The sequence below is a fragment of the Aquila chrysaetos genome, chromosome 8 (assembly GCF_900496995.4).
Source record: "Aquila chrysaetos chrysaetos chromosome 8, bAquChr1.4, whole genome shotgun sequence".
NCBI lineage: Eukaryota > Metazoa > Chordata > Aves > Accipitriformes > Accipitridae > Aquila > Aquila chrysaetos.
Genome location: NC_044011.1, coordinates 233661 through 253867, shown reverse-complemented (window position 1 = coordinate 253867; position 20207 = coordinate 233661). Strand labels below are relative to the sequence as shown.

Here is a 20207-nt window from a genome sequence, read left to right as displayed (position 1 = left end):
GGCATGACTGATTGGCTCTGCCGCGTGACGCCGCCACACGTATCTAATTTGCGTGCCGGCGCGGTGCATTGTGGGAGCTGCGGTATGGCCGCGGAAGTGCGTGGGAGCTGGCGGTGCCCCGCCCCCGCGCTCCCCGGCTCTGTTTATTGTTGTGGTTCCACAATGTCTGGCCCTGCCCCCGCTGGCCAACCAGGGTGGTGAGGTTGATGAGTGGCAGGCGGGACTGCCAATAGTGTCGTGCGGAGGCTGGGGGGGCCGGCCGCGTTCGGTCCGCCATGTTAGGATCGTCGGGCCGCCTGACAGGGCTTCCCTTGCCTCCTCAAGAGCGCGGCATGGAGTCGCAGGTGAACCTTCGTGTCACCTGCCGTGGGGAGACCCAAAGTTTCCTGGTGTCAGACTCAGCGCACACGACGTGGGCGGATGTGGAGGCCATGGTGAGCGCTGCCTGTCCCGTCCCGCCTCGCCACGGGAGGCCGAGCGGAGGGCCCGCTGCGGGGCAGCGCTGCCGTAGCCGCGGTTGCCGCAGCCGTGGCGAGCCGTGTCAGTGAGGTGCTGGGAGTGTAAGCGCCTCTCTGAGGCCCCAGCATCTTCTCTCTCGTCTTCCTAGACCATGTCCCCCATTTCACAGGCTGTTAGAACTGGTGTTTTATTCTGCTGCTGTCTCAGTTTTTCTTTTAGTGTTAACAGTAACTTTTACTCCTGTTTATGTACTTAGAGTGGCATGAAAAGCCTGTTTTGGATAAAGCTTCTTATGGGTCGCTTGTTTTTCTGTGTGAGCAGGTGTCCTTAGCTGTGTGCTTTGCTCTTTTCCACAGTTACGGATACTTGGTTTTGGCACTGTACCCCTATGAAGTACAGTCTGTTCCTCTTATTTCCCACTCTCTTATGTATTGAAGTAGATATGGTGAAGTAGCACTGTTTTGTTGCTTATAGAATGTTTTCCCCGCAGACTTATTTTTGCTGTCAGGTGTACCGAGTCACTAATGTATTTTTTGTTTCTTGCTTCCTGGCATCTTGTGTGTGCTAGTTTGGATATAACTGTTTTTGTTACTGGGCCATGCATGCATAGGCAGTTGCTTATGAAGTTCTGTATATCATGCACTTGGTATATTGAAGAGTTTTTGTTTGGATGTTTATTTCCAGTGCTATTTAGTGAAAATTCCTGTATTGGCCGAGGTTAAAATTGTGCAGTAAGGATTCCCTTGGTTATGTTGAAGCTGCAGTGATTTTTTTTTTTTTTTTAATTCTGTAGCAACTGTTGTGGGGTTTTTTTGCTTACTCTCAAAGTTGCATCTTAAGAGATCTTGCCAGTATTTTATTTTCTTTCTTTCAGTTCTTTTTTTTAGCTAACATATTCCAGTACCTTGTGGGAGGTTCTTGCATTGTAAATTATTCAACTTCAAAGTTTAAACTGCATCATCTTCACTCATCATATTTAAGTCTTCTAGAAGAGGCACTAGTTCAGGCTTAAAATACTTGGTGGCAAGTAGACCCTGCAGGAATGTCTGAATTAGTCAGAATCCTACTTGCATCAAAGCTGGAAGCAGATTGCTATGTAAGCATGGTGCTGCCCTTCATCTTTAGTCTGAAAATGAGGGTGTGTTTGTTCAGTTCAGGGTGTGGTGTTCTATTATAATAATGTTTCTCTAACCAAGGTAGTACCACTGGGTGTCTCTGCGCTATGTTGTGTGACTTACTGTTTCAAGGTAATATCAGTTAAACTGTCTTTCCTATGTTTTAATGTGTTATTAAACATTTGGTATTCATAAGGGATAACCCAATCTCTGGTTCTAGCTTGAGTTTTACAGGAACAATCTGTGGTGCTAGACAATGTAGATACAGACCACAGTCTCTTCTTGACAAGCTGAATTGGTTTTCTTGCTGCACTCCCAAAATTAATTTGGGATATATCACTGGAAGAACCTGCCTGTAGCACATTCATTGCAGAACGTTAAGTCCTAACCATCTGCTGTCTTGTAAGGCTGCTAGTAGTGTTCTGTTAGGTCCAGGCTAGCAGAATGTCTTGGGTATATCAGTTTTTCAGAGAGAGTTTCTGTTAAGAAAAATACAGCTTGTGTAGGTAAATGATATAAAAATGCATGTGAGCCTCAAAGACTGTTACTCAACACAGGGAAACAACAGCCTTCATTTATGGTTCATTTGATGCTGTTTGTTCTGCCCTATTAATGCAAAATACAAAATAGCTGCTCAGCTTTATTCTCCTAATTCTGATCTCTGTAATGGATTTATATGTTCAGATGTACAGTGCATCAGCCAGTGAGTAGCAGAATGAGATACTTCGCTCTTTTTAGTATTTGAATTAATCCTAGTTTGTCAAAACACAAGTAGGTTTGTGGAAAAAAGGCTGATCACCTGTGTGAGTTGTCTTCCCGGTACTTTTTAATGTAAAAGTTGGCATTCGGTGATTGTTGGCTTTAGCCTCTGTATATTGCAGTGTTTGCTATGACTGAGTTCGTTAACCCTGAGCTAGTCCTCTTATAATGGAAAGGTTATTATTATTTATTTTGGGGTAAACATTAACTGGGGAAGGTGAAACATTAAAGAAATGAATTTTTTCTTTTCGTTATGGAAAGTTAGTAAAGGTTGGAGGCAAGGCACTGAGGAGAGTTGTTCAACTCCAGAAGAATGGATTTTGTAAAACAGTGTTTATTTCAACTGAGAAACTGAAGGGAGGGGTGGAAGGTTTAAAATATTTTTCCCTATTAATAATCATGCTTATTATGTCTCACTGTGGTTTTGTGTTCTTTTTTCTTACAGGTTAAAGTTTCATTTGACCTGGACAACATTCAGATCAAATACATTGATGAAGATGATGATGAGGTAAAATATCTGCCACCCCACCCTCCCAACAGGTCTACCAAAATATGTCTGGTGTGAACCTTTCTGCCTCTTGATAATTTGTAGTGGGTCCTTGAGGAGTGTCTATTATGCAGATCAGAGGTGATTTTTTTTGCCCCTTGATAAGAAAATAGCTGTTAGTCTTGTGGTTTCACTCTTAATGTAGCATACTTATTTTAAAATAATATTTTTTTTAGAAGCTACTGCCTTTCTTTTTCCCACCCCATAGAATCAGCCAGTGGTTCTATGTGCTCTGAGCGAGCGATGCTTCTGTTGAGGGACTCTTTTAGTTTTCATTTTATGAGAATAAGGTAGTTGTAACCATTTGTGTTTGCAGCCATGGTAAAGCCCTGTATCTTCAATCTACACTTCTTCCTCTGGAAAATGTAGGTCCCCTGTCATTAGCATATGTTTACTTCAGTGATCTGGTGTACTCAAATCCTCTGCTTGTTTTATGCAAATGCTATAATCTCCAAGCAGATTACTGTCTTGGAAAACAAATTGGTTACTTCTGGTTGTCCTTGCTGAGTAAATTCCAGCTTGGTGTAACCTCACCCTCTCATATTCTTTCTGTTTATCTAGAGATTTAGAGTAGAATTTAGCTCTCAAACAGAAGGTAACTTTTGCAAACTCAGTGTTCCACTACTTGGTTTGTAGCTCTACTAAATTGCAGAGTTGGGGATCTTAGGGCGGGGAAAAAATAAAAACAAAGGGGAAATGTCAAGATGCTTGCAGCAACATTTCAGGGAAAGACTCTGCCTGTATTTTCTAGCCTGTATCTATATAAATATATAGATGCATCTGTTGAAGATCTTTTTCAAATACTAATAGAGAAACATGGTTCAGAATCATGCAATGCTGTAGTGATTAAATAGCTTCTTGTATTAGTAACTTCTATATGAAAAATTAATAAATGAGCACCTGTGGAAGATGGGCTTGGCTTGTGTCTAAATCATGAAACACTTAACTGTTCTTTTGCTGAGCATTAAAAGCAACCGGATACAACATCTGTATACTTTTATAGCAAACCCAGCGGTACCGGCTGCAGCTTACTTCCAGTAGATGAGACCACACTTGTTCTGGGTGCTAGTAGGTGCCAGAGACCTTGCTTATTGTGCAAATCTAATAAAGGACGTGGTCTGCTCCAGAACACCACAACATTGATTAATGATTAAACATGGCAGCAATAACAAATATCTGCAGAAGTGGTATTTTGGAAACTCTGAATAAAAGTACATTTATTCTGAAAGCATGTTAATTTTAAAAGAATCGCAAAAATATATCAGTGGCTATTACTCACTATTATTTCTCTTTGCAGGTCTCTGTGAATAGCAAAGGTGAGCTGCTACTTTACTGAAGTGAAATCAGTAAACGGACCCCAACTGTTGTTCGTGTTTTTGGAGAAGCAGTTGAGAATGCTTGCTTTTTGATTTTTGCATTTTATGTATGGTTGGACATCAAATTCTTCCCAAAGGGAGGAGTTTTTGATCCACAGGAGCAAATTGGAATTGACTAAGTTAATGGAATGTGAAGTCTCTAGGCTGTGAGAGCATGTTTGCTTGTTGTCATATATACAACTTCTTCTTTCAGTAGCACTATTTTAGAAAAATTTACAGAAGGTATGGGAGAAATTGCTTGATGTAAGGGTCCCTAAATACTGTGTGCTAAACTTATATCTGTTGTTTGAGACAGGGAAAATTCACATTTCTTTCCCTTTTTCTTTAGAGGAATATGAAGAAGCTCTGAAGGTAAATGCTCTCTTTGACTTTTTTCAATATATTTATCCTTCTCCAATTTAAATTGGTATAGCTGAGAAAAAAAAGCATTACCTGGCCCATGGAAATCAGAATAACTTGGTGTTCTAGCTTTGGACACTAGCTTGAATGTTTTGCTATAATATTTTTTTCCATCTAGGCTAAGCTTGATTTGTATAAATTAGTTGAATAGACAGTTGTGATTCAGGGCCCTGAGCAGCCAATTCATTGGTTAAATGACTGGCTTTCTCAAACACTTAAATGGTAATCCCATGTTTGGAGATACTGGGCTCTAATGGGATCCCTTTAAAAATCTTGCCATGTAGACTCTACTGCCAGAGAGTACAACATTAAAACTTTAATTGCTATCGATGCTTAGTTACTTTATAAGCAGTTAATTTTACTTAGGCAAAACAAGAATTGCATTCCTTTAAATATCAGTTGTACAATATTAATGCTTTCAGAACTTTTTGCTCATGGTCTGAATCTCAAATCTGATAATAATTTGAAAATAATGACAAATTAAAATCTACTGAAAGTTCCTGGACAGAATCTCTATTGTTTACTGGCCCATATGAACAGTTTTATTGTAGACTGAAAAATTCCTGCAGAATATCTGCATAAGTATCCTTTTGCTTATAATAAACTTTGTAATAAGCATATTGGTAACCTTATAAGAAAGGCAGAATAGAATATAAGCTGACCGTACCTTGGCATTTCACCCAATTTTTCTTTTTGTGTGTGTTAGTCTTTCCCCAACCTCTCCAGTATAGTGTAGTGCTGTATTTTTACAGGATTTTGTATGTTGGTTGCAAGTGGAGTAAATAAGGTGTATGTGTGTACTGTTTATTTAGATTGCAGTTAGACAAGGAAATCAACTTCAGATGAATGTGTATGAAGAAAACTCTTCTCTGAAAGAAACTTCGTATTCTTGTTCTTTGCAACTACATGAAAAAACTGTGACAGAAAAGTTGTCACTTACTAAAGATGAGAAGAAACCTCTTTTGCACTATTCCATGCTAGCTCAGGCATTAGAGGAAGACGTAAAAAATGAAAAGGAGCTGACAATTCAGGTAGGATGCAGAGCTGGATTAAATATTCACTAAAACAAAGAATTCATAAGTGTAATTCACTTTATAGGCTGATCGTCATCTTTACCCACACATAATGGGTATTTATGCGTAACTTCTTGAATTCGGAAGTTGGTCTTCATTTTCAGCTACCTGCACACCCATTGAAGCTTGCAAAATTGTTTGAATGTGTTCAAGAGGCTGTTTTGATGCAGCATTTAGAAATACAGATTCTTTCATGTTTACCATTCCTAAGTATTTTGATAAACAAAGCAGTTGGTCTCCTGAAGCTCTGATTGCTGTCTAGTAACTTCTGGTTGACTTGATTTCTTTGGCTTTGATGTATGATTATACTCAAATGTGAGTAAGGCAGAAATCTTTCAGGCAAATGTCAGTTGCTTCCTTGTGTTGCTTTTCCACTGTTCTCTGAAGAACTTGAAATATTTTTTTTTTTTTTTGTAAAGACATTTGAGGGGAGAGCTCTTTGAAAGTGGTTAACTTGCTGTATTGAGGGTTTTTTTAGCTTTGCACACTTAAGGTTTGTGACTTATTTTTGTGGTATGTTTTTCTGTTTGTTTTGTTTTTTTTCGCCAGCAAAAGTTAAATCACACTAGAAAAGGAAGAACAAATGAAAATCCTCCAGAATGGTTTACTAGCTACTTGGAAACAGTAAGTGTATTTTCTTCTGAATTTTGGTATTCTTAAAGGAATACAGGCTGTGGGCGGAAAAGATACCTGTGATGCCTGACTCTCTGTATCTGATCACACTTCCTCTTAGTACTTGTGACCAGGATCTTAAAGGGCATTTAGGCATCTAATTGCTTTGCTTTTGTGGTGATAAATGGAAACTAGATGTCTAACTATGACTGTGCAGTGTAGGTGTTACCTTAAAAAAAAAAAAAAAAAGTTTGATACATGCCACTTCTTGTGAAAAGTGGATTGTTTGGTTTATGCACTTGATTTGTTTGAGTGTAGTTTCAAGTACCTCCCATGATAGAATACTTATTGCACTCCAGATGGTCCTAGGAACTTCAGGGCACTCATCATGAGAGAGAGCATGAAATACAATGTTGCTGTTGGAGACTCTTGTTTGACCAGTTTCAGTAGGGTAATACTTAAGGCTTCCTGAGATTTGAAGCACAGCATTTGATGACCTTGCTTTTCTTGATTGTTCAGTTTAAGAAAATACTTTGAGACCATTGAGTATAACCTATAGGTTAATAAGATGTGGGTGTTAACTTGTTTTGAACAGCTAATAAACATCACTGAGAAGCAATTAGATATGAATGCTAAGAATTAATTGGCTAGTGAGTTCTTGAAACTAAAAGGTACAGTGTACAATAGCATACGCATTTAGCTTTAAGCTTTTTTTTTCTAGAGCCTCCCTTCCTTTGCCACCTCTTTATACAAACTAAAGATAGAGGAACTTAATAGTTGTATTTAGAACATCCCTGGTGGACAAAATCAGGACTTAATAATAGAGACTCCAGAGGTGTTTGTTGGGAGTTGTGTTAATTGTCTTGGAGATTAGTTTCCTTCCCTTCATGCAGCGTTATGGAAGAACCACCTTAATATTGTAAGCATGAGTATATGATTTTTGATTTGCCTTGTCAAAAGCTATGGGCTGTTATTTTCTAAAATACAAATCCTCTTTGAGGAATGTGATACTTGTTAAATTTCATCTGGAATGTGCTGGGTGGATGGGAAGTGGATTCTGAACTGCTTTATGACTTAGGGATTGGGAGACTTGGGACAATGTAATCCAACTTTTGAAGCTGCATGGGTGGGTCTCATCCATGGTTATTTTTTTCCAGTTCAGGGAACAAGTAGTTAAGGAAACTGTTGAGAAACTGGAGCAGAAGCTCTATGAGAAGCTTGTTCATCACAGTCAGCCTCCAGATTTTTCCGACAGCTCTATTACAACAGCACCTCCAACTTCAGAGAGCCAACCAGGGAATGGCAACCAGTGTGACTGGCTGATCTCCTGCTGCAACTGCCAGGCCCGAATTGTTGGAGTTCGCTACCAGTGCAGGTAGAATATGATGAGAGATGGGAGCGTGGGAAACCTAACATGTAGGGTGTGTGAATGAGTCCAAGAACCTATCTTGGTGTTGCAGACTTCTAGATTTCTAATCTGCAACATGCTGTATGTTTCAGAATGTCTAGTGTGTGTCTCACAAACAGCTTATATTCTCTGCTGTGGTCACTAGACCTTATCTGCATAAAAGCAAGATTAATACTGTTTTGAGAAAATGTGATTGTTAGTGAGAGAGTGGTTTTGAGTGCTTCATAGCACTCAAACACTCCTTTACCTTTTTTGCATATAACATGCAGTAATTGTAAAGGAGAATGTTTAGTTCAGTTAACGAAAGAAGAAAGCAAAACTTAAACCCACCAGTCTATAATAATGCGTTATTTAGTTCTGACACTCAATGAGACTAAGGCAGGTCATGTTTTTTTTTTTAATGATCTCGCTGTTGTCAGTTTAATAATATGAAATAGGTCTTGCTGAGTGTCTTAAGTGAGGTGTCAAAAGTGAGGGGTTTTTTTGAATGAGGCAATTGCTGTAAAAGTAAGTATTTTAGGACTAGGCAGCAGCAGTGAATGGAATGCCAACAGGGTTTTTTCTTTGTATGTTTATTTTTCTTGCCGGCAGGAGACGACAGTCTGTTTTTAGCAGTCCTGTTCCTGCAGGACCAATCTGCTTTGCATCCCTGAATACTTTAGTTGACTTATCCTCTGTGTTTTCATAAGTATGATGCTGTTTCTGGCATTGGATTTCAGTATACTGTTTTATCCTTTATAGCAACAATTGTTAGTCACTTGTGCTAAAGGAAGCATCAGGTTTTTTTCAATGTGTATTCAAGAAGGAAGTGGGAACTATGTTGCAGTTTTGCCAAGAAGAGAGATACTGATCCAGATATTCCAAATGGCTCCAAATATTGATGTATAAGTGAGAGAACCAGCTTCTGTTTCACTCAGGCACTGCTTACAGTGGTAGTATGATACAGAGTTGTTTCTCTGCAGAAATGTAAGGATTAATTATCCTTCAGTGTCTCTTTCTAGTGCATTAATTCTTTGCCTGCCTGTTGGTAACCTTCTGCCTTTTCTGCTTTTCAGCCTTTGTCCAGCGTACAATATCTGTGAACAGTGTGAAGCAGGAACATATGCACATGATCCTAACCATGTCTTGTTAAAGCTGCGAAGACCTGTACCATGTGTTGCTGAGAATTACAGCCTTGCAGAGTTTTCATCTTGCCTGCCTGCTACTCTGGAGCAAGTTAGGTAAATGGTGGTGCCTGTCAGTACCTGACAAGATTATCCTGATAGCAAAGTGGGAACACCTGTATTGGGGTTGATGTTCAGCTTTTAGATTTAGAGATAACAAGAAACGGAAATGGTATTCCAACTGTATTGTGAGTAGCTAAAAATAGCTAAATACTAATAAATGGCCCAAGCCATGAATCTTACACTGTTTTTAATAACAAAGTAGAAAAGATAGAATTTTGTGTTTATAGGTGGGTAACAGACTTTGAGAGCTTGCTTTTTCTTTGAGTGTACTGTAATCTGCCTTCAGGTGTGCTCTTTCACTGATGCCATTCAAAATACCTTCACAAGCAACTATGAAGATGTTTTTAAAATTGTCTGGTATCCAGTCTAGAAGCATAAGAAGTTTCCTGAGGTGTTCCCTTTGAGGCTAAGACTGTGTTGGCTAAAGCTAAATTCTGATCAATTTAGTGTATTGTAACAAGGTGGATATTCTCTCTGCAGGCTCCAGAAGCAGATGGACAAAAGATTTCTGAAGGCAGAAAAGCAAAGATTACGAGCAGAGAAGAAACAGCGGAAGGCAGAGGTCCGAGAGCTCAAAAAGCAGCTAAAATTGCACAGGAAAATTAATCTGTGGAACTCGGTCCATGTATTGGAAACTAATGGCTCACCTGCTCTGAAATCTGAGAGTCTCCAACCTAATACCTTCCTGTAAGAGATGTTGTTAGCTGAGTGTTTCTTAGTTGTGCTGTCTGACCTCTCGTGATGGGACCAAGTTAAAGTAACAGGAGGAAGTTTATGAAATTACTGATTTAAAGTATCATTTGTCATTAGACTCTGAGAATTTTGTCTAAATGGAATTTGCAAGGTGGAGTGTTTCTACTTGAGAGGAAAGTAGGAGAAGAAAAAAAGCAACTGATGGTTATTACCAGAAACTTGCAGATTTATATAGATTATAGGCGGAAGGGGAATGCCTAGGTTTACATATATACACATGCATGTACATACAGTGTAAATTAATGTTACTGCCAGTTTTAAAAAAAGTCTGTATCTTCCTGCTATATTAAGTGTCTCTGCATAAAGTCAAGTACATTCTGTGTGCTTATGTTCAGTGCCTTTTTTTTTTTTCTCTTAGGCTGAGGCTCATTAGACAGCAGCCTTTGCAGGCAACCACTTTGCATTTTCCATTCCCTTTTGGTTTTATGAATGTACAGGTGTAAAACTTGTATAGTTCTAGGTTTTTTTTAATTCATCCCTTCTGTTTAGGGCATTCAAAAGTCAAATTAACATTAATCAGTTAGATTTGTGGGGAGCTTGAAACAGCTATCTTTGCTTCCTTCTTGCTGAACAGGCATGTTACAGGAACAAAACCAATGTTAATTTAGGTCTGAATTATTTCTTTTAGCTCTTCTAAAGTTGGCATGCATATGAGCTGCTTCACCAGTCCTCTCTGAGTGCACTCAAATTAACAGTAAAGCTTTGGATTAAATCTATTTTTGAGCCCCTTTCAAGCAAAAAACCTGGTATCTTACTGAAAAATATTGCTTGTAAAGCCACGTAAGACACTAGCGCTTAGACCAGAGCACCATCTTTTTGCTTCAACATCATAAAAATGACTTCATTCTCTGGCAGAATAACATAGCCCAAAGTGTTGTCAGACTAAATCAAATCAAGTGAAGAACAGTGAGCTTTTCTCTGTTAAACCTGAGTTCTGTAATTGTAATAATATTCTTCCAAATAAGCAAATCTTGTTTCGATGTGTTTCTTTTTTCCTTAAGCAAAGGAAAGTGAACTGCTATGTAGTGTTTAGGCTTAAGGTGAAAACAGTAGTTAAAACGTTAAGAATTTTGAAATGCTTCCAGAGATAGAAAAAGAAAACAAACTAAATGGCTGCCTCCATGTTTAGCCAGTGAAATAGCAGCTGAATGACTTCCTCAGTTTTGGTAGTGTTTTGGTGTATTTTGTTTATTTGTTTCCTCCCCCAGTCCCAGGAGTCCTAGTCAACCCTTCCAAGCAATTGTCCCAACACTTAGTGCGGTGTTTGTGGATGAGAATTTGCCAGATGGGACTCACCTGCAACCAGGAACAAAGTTTATCAAACACTGGCGAATGAAAAATACTGGCAATGTGGAATGGAGCTCAGACACAAAGGTATCTTGCCTTTGCTATTGCTTTTACACACTAAAATAGTTCTGGAAGATAATATTTGTATGCATTGGGAATCTGAATTCTCTGTCAGAACCTGTGTAGGATTTCATTTGGCCTGTTAATTCACAAGCTGGGAATTCTGGAGCAATAAGCTGTCTAGGTACTCTTTACAGCTGCAGACTATAGGAGGAAAGCAATCAAGATTAACATCACTGAACATGTGGTCTAGTGCTGTTACGATGTTGCAGTTCAACCTTGTTTACAACAGGTGTGTTGCTTTTCTGACTTCAAAAAGCCTTTCTTCTGTGAGTGACTGTGTTCATGGTGAAAGATGGGGGTATCTTACTTTGTGGTGATAGTGACTAGTGTGAGAATGTTTACTAGCAGCCTCTCTTTTCTATGCCTAGTATCTACAAGGCCTTTCAGCAGAGGAACTTTAAGTGCTCCTTACTGCCTGCAGTTTGCAGAGAAGCTTGTGAAGTTAACTTTTGCTTTTTCTGTTGTACACTTCAGCTGAAACTTATGTGGGGAAATCTGACCTTGGCATCTTCTGAAAAAAAAGATGTGTTAGTGCCATCTCTTCCATCTGGACAAGTAGGAACCGTTTCAGTTGAGTTTGTAGCTCCTAATATAGAAGGAACTTACACCTCTCACTGGAGACTGTCCCACAGAGGGGAACAGTTTGGGCCCAGGATCTGGTGCAGTATTGTTGTGGATCCCTCCCCAGCTACTGACTATCTAGAAAGCAACTGGAAGGATTCTGACTCCTGTCAGAAGGATAAAGTTTCCAGCACCAAACAGGCAAGTAATTAATTTGGTATTTGGTTCAGTTCTGAATTGCCTAGTAGAAGGACCAATGTATATTGTTTGGTGCAGTTGTGTAGCGTCCCTAACTCTATTGATTTCCAGGGGACTCTTTAGTTACTTGCTTCTAGTTTTTATTTTTAATCGTAAAGAAACAACTTTTATTGCATTTGTAAGTTCTAAAATAGTCATTCTTTTTTGTCATTCTTTTTGACAGGCATGGGATTAGTTATGAGTGTTGCAGCTATTTGTCTAGCTTCTTTGATTGAACTGAAGCACTGCAGGATTTATATTTATGTTAGATCTTCTCCTTTTGGCTCTAAAATGAGTTGATTTGAATCTCTTTCCAAGTTACTTGTGTTCTTATACACAAAATTCAGGCTTTACATTTCATGTAACTATTTCCTGCCTGCCTGAGGGGACTCTGGGACATTACTTTTTTGCTTTTGCAGGATGCTTCCTTAAAGACAGAAGCAGGTGCTCAACTGATGGGTGAAATCATGGAGCAGGCTGAAATACCTCTGCCAACTATTCCTTTAAAGATCAAAAATCTGCCAAGTGAGAGAGAATTTTATATCCCATCAGTTGATCTCATCACTGCACAGGTAAAGTGCTAAAATTCAGGTAGAGATAAAACAAACCACCTTGGGTTTGATATCTAGTACTTAGACATCTATAAGAATAAAAAGCTTCTGAGCTCTAAAATAACCACTCTATTTTTGGGAAGAGTATATTTCATTTTAAGTAGCAGAACTATTTTCTTAAATTAGTATTGGGGACTGTCATTATGTTGAAGGTATGCGCAGCACAGACTTAAGATTCTCAAAGAGTCACAGCATTGGGTCTTTCTCTGGCCCCTAACAAGGGAGTACTTAGCTCTGCCTCTTGCTGCCCTAATTTGTGTACCATGTTCTATGATGTGAATGTACGTTATGGGAAAACTGCCCTCTGTCTGAGCTCATGTTGAGTAACTAATAGAGTTATTTGTAAGTTCCTGGGATCTGATGCTGGGAAGTACAGCACAGGATTCCATTTCAGCGTTTGCTGATGAAAACTGTGGTGTTTTTTTCTGTAGGATTTGCTGTCCTTTGAGCTGTTGGACATTAATATTGTGCAGGAATTGGAGCGAGTGCCACACAATACTCCTGTTGGTAAGGTTCTCATATATCTGTGTGCTGTCTCTAGCAGAGAGAGCTATCCTTTGTATTTTTCAGTCTTGGCTTCTTTTCAGCTTCACATCCCCAAGACCATAAGATTCCAGACATTGAAGAAGGCTGCCATTTTCTTTGCTTAACCAGTGCCAGTGTAATGCTAAGCTAGCTGTTTATTTCATCAAATTATCTTGTAAGATAACTGGGTTTCTTCAGTCTTAGAAAAATATCCTTTAAAAAAGGGTAACTTCTGAAAAGGTTGCCTCCTGGAGGAAGGAAGGTTCCTACTGCCTTAGTGCCAATTATCTTTGCTACCTTTGTTTTTCAGACATGACTCCCTGCATGTCCCCTTTGCCACATGATAGCCCCTTGCTGGAGAAACCTGGCTTAGGTCAAATAGAGGAGGAGAACGAGGGGAGTGGATTTAAACCAGTGCCTGGTAAGCAGTAGTCACGGGGAGCTTGGGGGTGAGGGGAGGAGGATATTGTCACTTCTATGCAGTCAGCAGACTTGATGTCTAAAAAGAATTCTAAGTCCTGTCTTTCCCTTTTGTGGAAAAACAAACAGTTGTTTGGCTCAAACCAGTGGTCTGATGTGTAATATATGTATGTCTGGAGCATAATATATGTAGAATTCAGAAATGCAAATGCTTCTCTTGATTTGTCCAACCACTAGAATTGTTGGGAGAATTAAGAATTTGCCCTTTATAGATTAGATTACACTCAAACACTCCAGGTGTGGCCCCCATATTTCTCAATCACTTTCACATTCAACTTGAACTGAATTCCCAAATCTTTCAAATTTTAAAAAGAATTAACACATAGAGTCAATTTAGCCTTGGCTAGCCTAAAAAATTCTTCTTGTATTTCCTTGTGGTAGCGTTAAAATTATCTGTTGTGCTTCCCTTTCAAAGGAATGACAGAAGCCTGCTTTCCTGCAGATACTTGCAGAGTGAAAGTGAAAGCTGAACATCCATTGAACCAGGAGGAAGGGGAAGAAGATATGAGTGGGACTCAGTTTGTCTGTGAAACTGTAATTCGCTCTCTAACCCTGGATGCTGCACCTGACCATAAGCCCCCACAAAAAAAGAAAATCCTCCAGAGTAAGTACTGTCTCTAGCTGGCTTCTGTGGCTTTACTTTTTTGCAATCAGACATTGGCCGCAAATTGCCCTGCACTGCAGGTGGTGACAAGCTTTAATTGTTTTTCCTGATTGTTTTATTAGACTCTTTACAAACATTGCAAGACGCCTTCAGTTGCAGTATGATAAATGAGGAATCTCCTAGAATAAAAAGTAATTTCACTTCCAAAAAGGAAGCAAAGAGTCATCAGTCAGAGGCAATGACAGCAAATGACTGTGGTAAGTAAAATAGGTTTGAATTTAAGATAAAGCTGTAATAAGGGCTTAAAAAAAAATTGGGTGTAAAAAGATCTGACACTGTTCTAGGAAATTTATCCTCATTAGGTCAAGAGAATCATTATTATGTCAGAAAATTGATGTCAGTACTCTGAACAACCAGCTAGTTTAAGAGCTGCTTTAAAAAAAAGCAAAACTGAGACATAAAGGTTCCAATTGGGTATTCAAATAAGTGCTCATATGTTAAACATGGCTGGTGTTTCCATATTTTGTACATGTAGCTTGAAGTCAGTGCTTTGAACTGTTTCTGATGCATGTAATTTAGAAGCTGAAAACTGCTATTTTAAGTTCTCAGTGTAGCTCTTATTCCTATTTTTCATTATAAGCAGTATATATATATATCAGCAGCCTATCTGCATAGGCTTAACAGTAAGATCTATTACTCCTTCACACTATACCCCCACCCTCCCCCCAAATCTAGCAAAGGTTTACAGTTGTTTCTGAATACTTGCCTCTCATGTCTGGGACAATACTGTCTTTGCTGTTATCCATACAAAAAGGATAGTTGTTAGTACTTACCTTTTTTTTTTTTTTTTTTCCCTGTTAGGGCACCTTCCACTGTCTGATGAGAGACCAAGCCCATGTAGCGACACTGGCAATTCTGATGAGGAGGAAGATGATGATAAAGATGATGTTCAAAGTCAAGGCTCCTCTGCTTCGTCAGAAGATTATATCATTATTCTCCCTGAGTGTTTTGACACCAGTCGTCCTTTAGGGGAGTCTATGTATAGTTCAGCTCTTTCTCAGCCCAGTTTGGAGAAGAGAGGAGAACCTGAAACAGGAGCAGAGAATCCAGAAGGTGGAAGCCAGCTGCAGATCCACAGTGTCAGTGATACTTTGACAACTTCACCGACACTGGCTATAGTACCACTAACCCCAGAGACTGCGGACACCTTACCCCAGACACAAAGGTATACTTCTTGGACAAGAACAAAATGGTTATGTTAGTGTTACTGTAGAGTCTGCAATGTTGTGCTTAAGTTCAGTGTCCAAACAGAAATTGTTGCAACAAAAGTTTTGTCACATACTGGAGTGAATGTCCTAAAGCCTGTGCTCACTGATTAGGTGAGTGCAAGACAGGGAAAGAGGGGAGCGTGTGAAGCCTTTTTTTTTTTTTTTTTTTTTTTTTTTTTTTGTCTGTTGATGTTGACCTACCTACATGTGTACATGTAGAATGAAAGTAGTAAAAGTAATTTTTTTGCCTTATGTTCTCAGGAATCTTGCATCTCTTCAGAATCGTATCTTTCAAGAACCAAACATATCGGCATCGGAGAATATCTCTTCCACTCCTCATCATCAAATAAGAGAAGATATTGACGGTACTTAATGAAGGGTGCATCCTATTGTTATCGCCTATTCCTTATGCCTAGTATTGGATTTGATGTCTTGTTATTCTTGAGGAGAGCAGAAATCTACCAAGTAATGATTGTTTTTTCTCTGGTGTTGAAATTTTACTATATAGAAGATTTGAATAAAGAAATAATTGGTTTTGTGGATCAGTTAAGAGCATCTATTCATTAGAAGTGGTAGGAGGGTACTCAAAAGTATTTGTAGGCATCTGGAAAATTACCTTGTTCTGGAATTAATGAGCTATGTATTTAAGCTGCTGTTAAAGTGACTGGGAGCTCAGACAGCAGTTCATCTCATGTTAAAGTGAACACCCGCTGACTAATCAGCCAAATGACTTGTGAAATACTTTGATTGTTTTGACTGCAGTGAGAATCTTGCATATCTAGTTTGTGTCTGGATAACTAAACTTGAAAGAATTAATTTTGGACTGAATCACACTCCCATTTATGTACATGTTGCATCTCTTCAGCTTTTCATTAACTGGGCATGTTGATATGATATTTTCTTTTTTTCTTGCTTTTCTAGAACCTGGTGGTGAAGTCAGTCATGGACCAGGATCTTCTGGATTTCTAACTAGTAAACAGAAGTGCTCAGAATACCCAAGGTAATGAAACTGAAGCTGTGACTTCATAAATGCTGTTTTAAACTGAGAACTGCTAAATTAGGCACCTAGGAAGAAGCACTGGCTTACAGATTTCATGTAGTCAATATTTTGGAGAAAGGCCTCCCTTAAAGGAAACATATGCTGAATTATATAATGCTATATTTTCATAAGATCTTGGTTTCTACTTAGGAAAGTGAAGGATGCAGAATTGGCAAGCAAAAGTGTATGAAGAGCTCAAGCTGAAACCTTCTAAAAATTCTGTGGTGTTTATCTGGAAAATCTCAGGATTCTTAAAATAGGGATTTTGTAAGTTAGCTACAAAGTTAAGCATCTTAAGACACTGAGACTGAAGGAATAAGACAAAGCATTGAGCAGAATATTAAGTGACTTAAGAATTGATGGAAAACAAACGGAAGTTACTCTGGCCTGAATGGGTGTGTCATAGTACACAGCTTTCATGTATAGATGTACTCTTCTGGGTGAGAATACTTAATTCTTTACAAAAGGTCATGTTATGGAAGCAAACTAAGGTACATTAGCATAAAACCATAATTTAATAGAAGGTATCAAGAACGAAGGAATGGGCTTCTTACATAGCTCAATTACTGAACAGCAGTGATTCCTTTGTATCATAGGTTGTTCTCTCCAACAAGAACTAAATCTCAGTTGTCGCATCAACAGGGAGAGACTTGTGTTTCGCATGAAACAAACACTTGGCTTTACTGACCCTAAAGTAATGCTTGACTTCTCCGCAGATACCCTCAAGGAAGCAGCATTGCAGGAGAACTAGTTAAAGGAGCTTTGTCAGTTGCTGCGTCTGCCTACAAAGCATTATTTGCTGGACCACCTATTATACAACAGGTAAATGTCTTTCCTGTATGCTATGTGAGTTTCATAGAATGCCAACCTTAAAATTATAGGTGCATGTTTTATAAATGTATCAGTATTTTCTATAGGACTTCATGCAACAGTAAAATGTTAAGCTTGATGGCATCCCTTTGAAGTATGCTGCTCTACCAGCAGATAGGGAAATCAATACCATGGGGATAGAAGCATGTCTTTTACACCATCATGTAAGAGTAGTAATTCACCTTTAAGTGAACAGTGAAAGTGAATATAAACGGCTTAATTGTGGACAAAGGGGCCCCTGTGCCTTAATTACATCCCAGTATAATGTAGGACCACTGCTTCAAATGGCAAAAACAAATTATCTTTTTTATAGCTTGTCTCACTATCTTTTTGTTTTCAGCAGCCTGCAGCTACAGAAGAGCACACTGCCACTCTTCTATCCAGTCTGTGTGAGATGGGATTCTGTGACAGGCAGTTAAACCTGCGACTGCTGAAGAAACACAACAATAATATGGTTCAAGTGGTAACTGAATTGCTTCAGATCACTAACAGTGACTGGTACAGCAGTAGATGCTGAACCTTCCTGGTGGAAGGAGGAATTGTCTTCATTGAGTAAACTCTTGTTAAACACTGCAACAGTAGCAGGCTGCTCCTCAGCTGCTTTCTGTTTGGAGGTGTGACTAAAACTTTGGCTTTTCTTTGAGCTTTTGACTTTTTTTCTCATGGAAATGTCAAACAGTGCTTGTCACAGCATCTTATGAATTGGAGACCAGAATTTCAACTGTTATTTGGACCTCATAGTTAAATGAGTAGTCTTTAAGTCTCTAATTTCATACTGAATCCTTTTATCAGGGAATCCTGTAGAATTACTTAAACTTCCACCCAAATAAGAACTTCCCCTTTGATTGTGTGTAAGATTTTTTTTTTTTTCTTTAGGCAGCTGGAAACTTGTTTTGTTGACCTTATAACAAGCTTTGGAATAGGAACCTATGTAAAATGCTGCTGTAAAATGTAGTCTTGCCTAATTTACAAGAGATGCCCCCAACTAAAAAGTTGTTTCTTCTGATACGATTTAGTAATTGATGTGTCCGATGCATGATAGTAATGTAACAGACTTAAATCTTACAAATGAGTCTTAGAAGAAAAACATTGCTCATACATGAAAGCCATCTTGAACCATCAAACAACTTCTGAAAAGTCTGAAAGTGTAACCACTGTTAAACTGACGAATGCCAGGGGAAGTCGTTGTTTCTTGTAGCAGAATGAAGCAGGAGAGTGAATTTACCAGCAGGAATTGAACCAGCTCTAGTAATGATAGTGCAAAACATATCTCTAACAGGAAAATACAGCCTACATAAAAATATTTTGTTAAAAATGGAGTGTAAGAGTAGGAAGGGCCTTTCTAAGAATCTTTACAGGCTCTTTGTAAAAATGTTAAAAATTTGACCACTACCTTTTTTCAGTATGGTGCAAACCTTTTATTCTGTTAATACCACATAGAAGAATTGAAGAATGTATAGAAACCCAGACCTGAATTGGAGTACAAACTCTGGTAATGTTTAGAAATGGGCAGAGTGCTTGAGGTAGGGATTGTGTGACTTACAATTATAGTTTGAAAAATGCATTAACTTAAGGAGTTTTAAGTGTACAGTCTCCTGTGATGGTTCTAGCTGCTCCCATGTTTCCATGGACACTTGTGTAGGATTCATTTTTCTCACAAGATTTTGCTTTAGATGCCCATATTTAATTTGAAAATCTAAGAATTCCCTTCTATATGTGCTAAGAGAGATTTGATTCTGAAGAATCGCAAGAAACAAGCAACATATACTGCTGTGCAGTGGTGTATCCATAGATGACTTTTCAGAGTCCAGTCCCTCTGAAGGTGACAGCAGTGTTGGCTATGTTCTTACTTCTAAGCAAACTTTTTTCCTTGCTGCAGTAAGAGACCATAGATCCTAAAATATTTTATATTACTGCTGCTTCAAACTAAGGTGTTCCTGTTTTGTCACAATGTAGCTGAAGTAGTATCAGTATTGTGACTGACCAGGTGATAAGTAGTAGTAATTTTTTAAAGGATGTAATACCCTTAGAGATAAGATACCATTAAAATAATTGAAGAAAAAAAATATCATACCATTTTTTTGTTTTAAACCTATTTTTATAGATTGTGGAAGATATACTCTTTAAATGTTTATTTTGAAATACAGTAGAACTATTTTGCAGTGTTTCCCATCTCTCTGTACACCAGTACAGCTGTCTGCTGTGGACCAGATAAAGATCTTTCTGTAACTTGAAACCACTGGGTTTTTTTCCCCACCTTAATTTATGCATAGTTTTGAGTATCTTTTTGCTTATGCCTATGCTAGAATGAGGAGGAGGAAATGACATGGATGAAGTGCAGTAGCTGGTGAAATTTCTAAGCATAGTGTGGTTATCTGCTTTGATCTGGAATGCCCAGCAGGACACATGTTCTTTCTGTGTGTACCCTCATACTTGGAATGTTACTGTGTTCTATAAATTAGCAAAACACTAAAACGTTTGAGGAACACTTCATTACAGACTGAAATGTGACGTGTGAAATGCCGTTTTCTCTAGGTGACTTTTTACTAGGGTTTAGATAATGTACGCTCAGGCTTAAGATCTGTTTCTGTTGGCTTTGTATATTTTGTTAATGGATGCATGGTATAATTTATCTTATATTCTATAGTGCAGATATGACCTCTGTATCTTATTTAGGGTGAGCACTTTAAAGTCAACTGTGATGAGGGAGAGGACCACCTCTTCCTCCGTCCTTACAATAAAACTCTTTATCCCTCCGGCTGTCCCTCGGGCTCTTTACAAGCGGCGGGCGGCGCCCGTGGTTGGCCCGGCCCGCTCTGCTCCCCCGGGCCGCCGCCGTCCCCGCTTCCGCCCGGAGCACGTGCTTTCGGCCCAG

General features: G+C 38.9%; 1 protein-coding gene across 9 annotated transcripts; it reads left to right on the top strand.

The window, feature by feature from the left end:
* Positions 1-162: 162 nt before the first annotated feature.
* Positions 163-20088, top strand: NBR1 (NBR1 autophagy cargo receptor). Of its 9 annotated transcripts, none has more exons than XM_030023461.2 (21): positions 169-434; positions 2779-2841; positions 4178-4196; positions 4585-4607; positions 5468-5686; positions 6278-6352; positions 7498-7715; positions 8804-8968; positions 9455-9661; positions 10936-11101; positions 11612-11899; positions 12355-12507; positions 12978-13053; positions 13382-13492; positions 13994-14155; positions 14278-14412; positions 15017-15380; positions 15685-15788; positions 16345-16423; positions 17179-17284; positions 17676-20088. In XM_030023461.2, exons 1-21 carry the CDS (start codon positions 276-278, stop codon positions 17847-17849), a joined length of 3066 nt encoding a protein of 1021 aa, XP_029879321.1. In that variant the 5' UTR covers positions 169-275; the 3' UTR covers positions 17850-20088. The 9 variants fall into 9 exon arrangements, with proteins under 9 accessions (XP_029879325.1, XP_029879322.1, XP_029879321.1 ...); XM_030023460.2 differs by having other exon boundaries at positions 170-434; positions 17673-20088; XM_030023459.2 differs by having other exon boundaries at positions 172-434; positions 13967-14155.
* Positions 20089-20207: the final 119 nt, after the last annotated feature.

Coding starts and splice junctions, on each gene's coding strand:
- NBR1 (XM_030023458.2), top strand. CDS start 276: ATGTTAGGATCGTCGGGCCGCCTGACAGGGCTTCCCTTGCCTCCTCAA. Junction 5,687..6,277: donor AAAAGGAGCTGACAATTCAG/GTAGGATGCAGA, acceptor TTTTTTCGCCAG/CAAAAGTTAAATCACACTAG. Junction 13,493..13,966: donor TGGATTTAAACCAGTGCCTG/GTAAGCAGTAGT, acceptor TCCCTTTCAAAG/GAATGACAGAAGCCTGCTTT.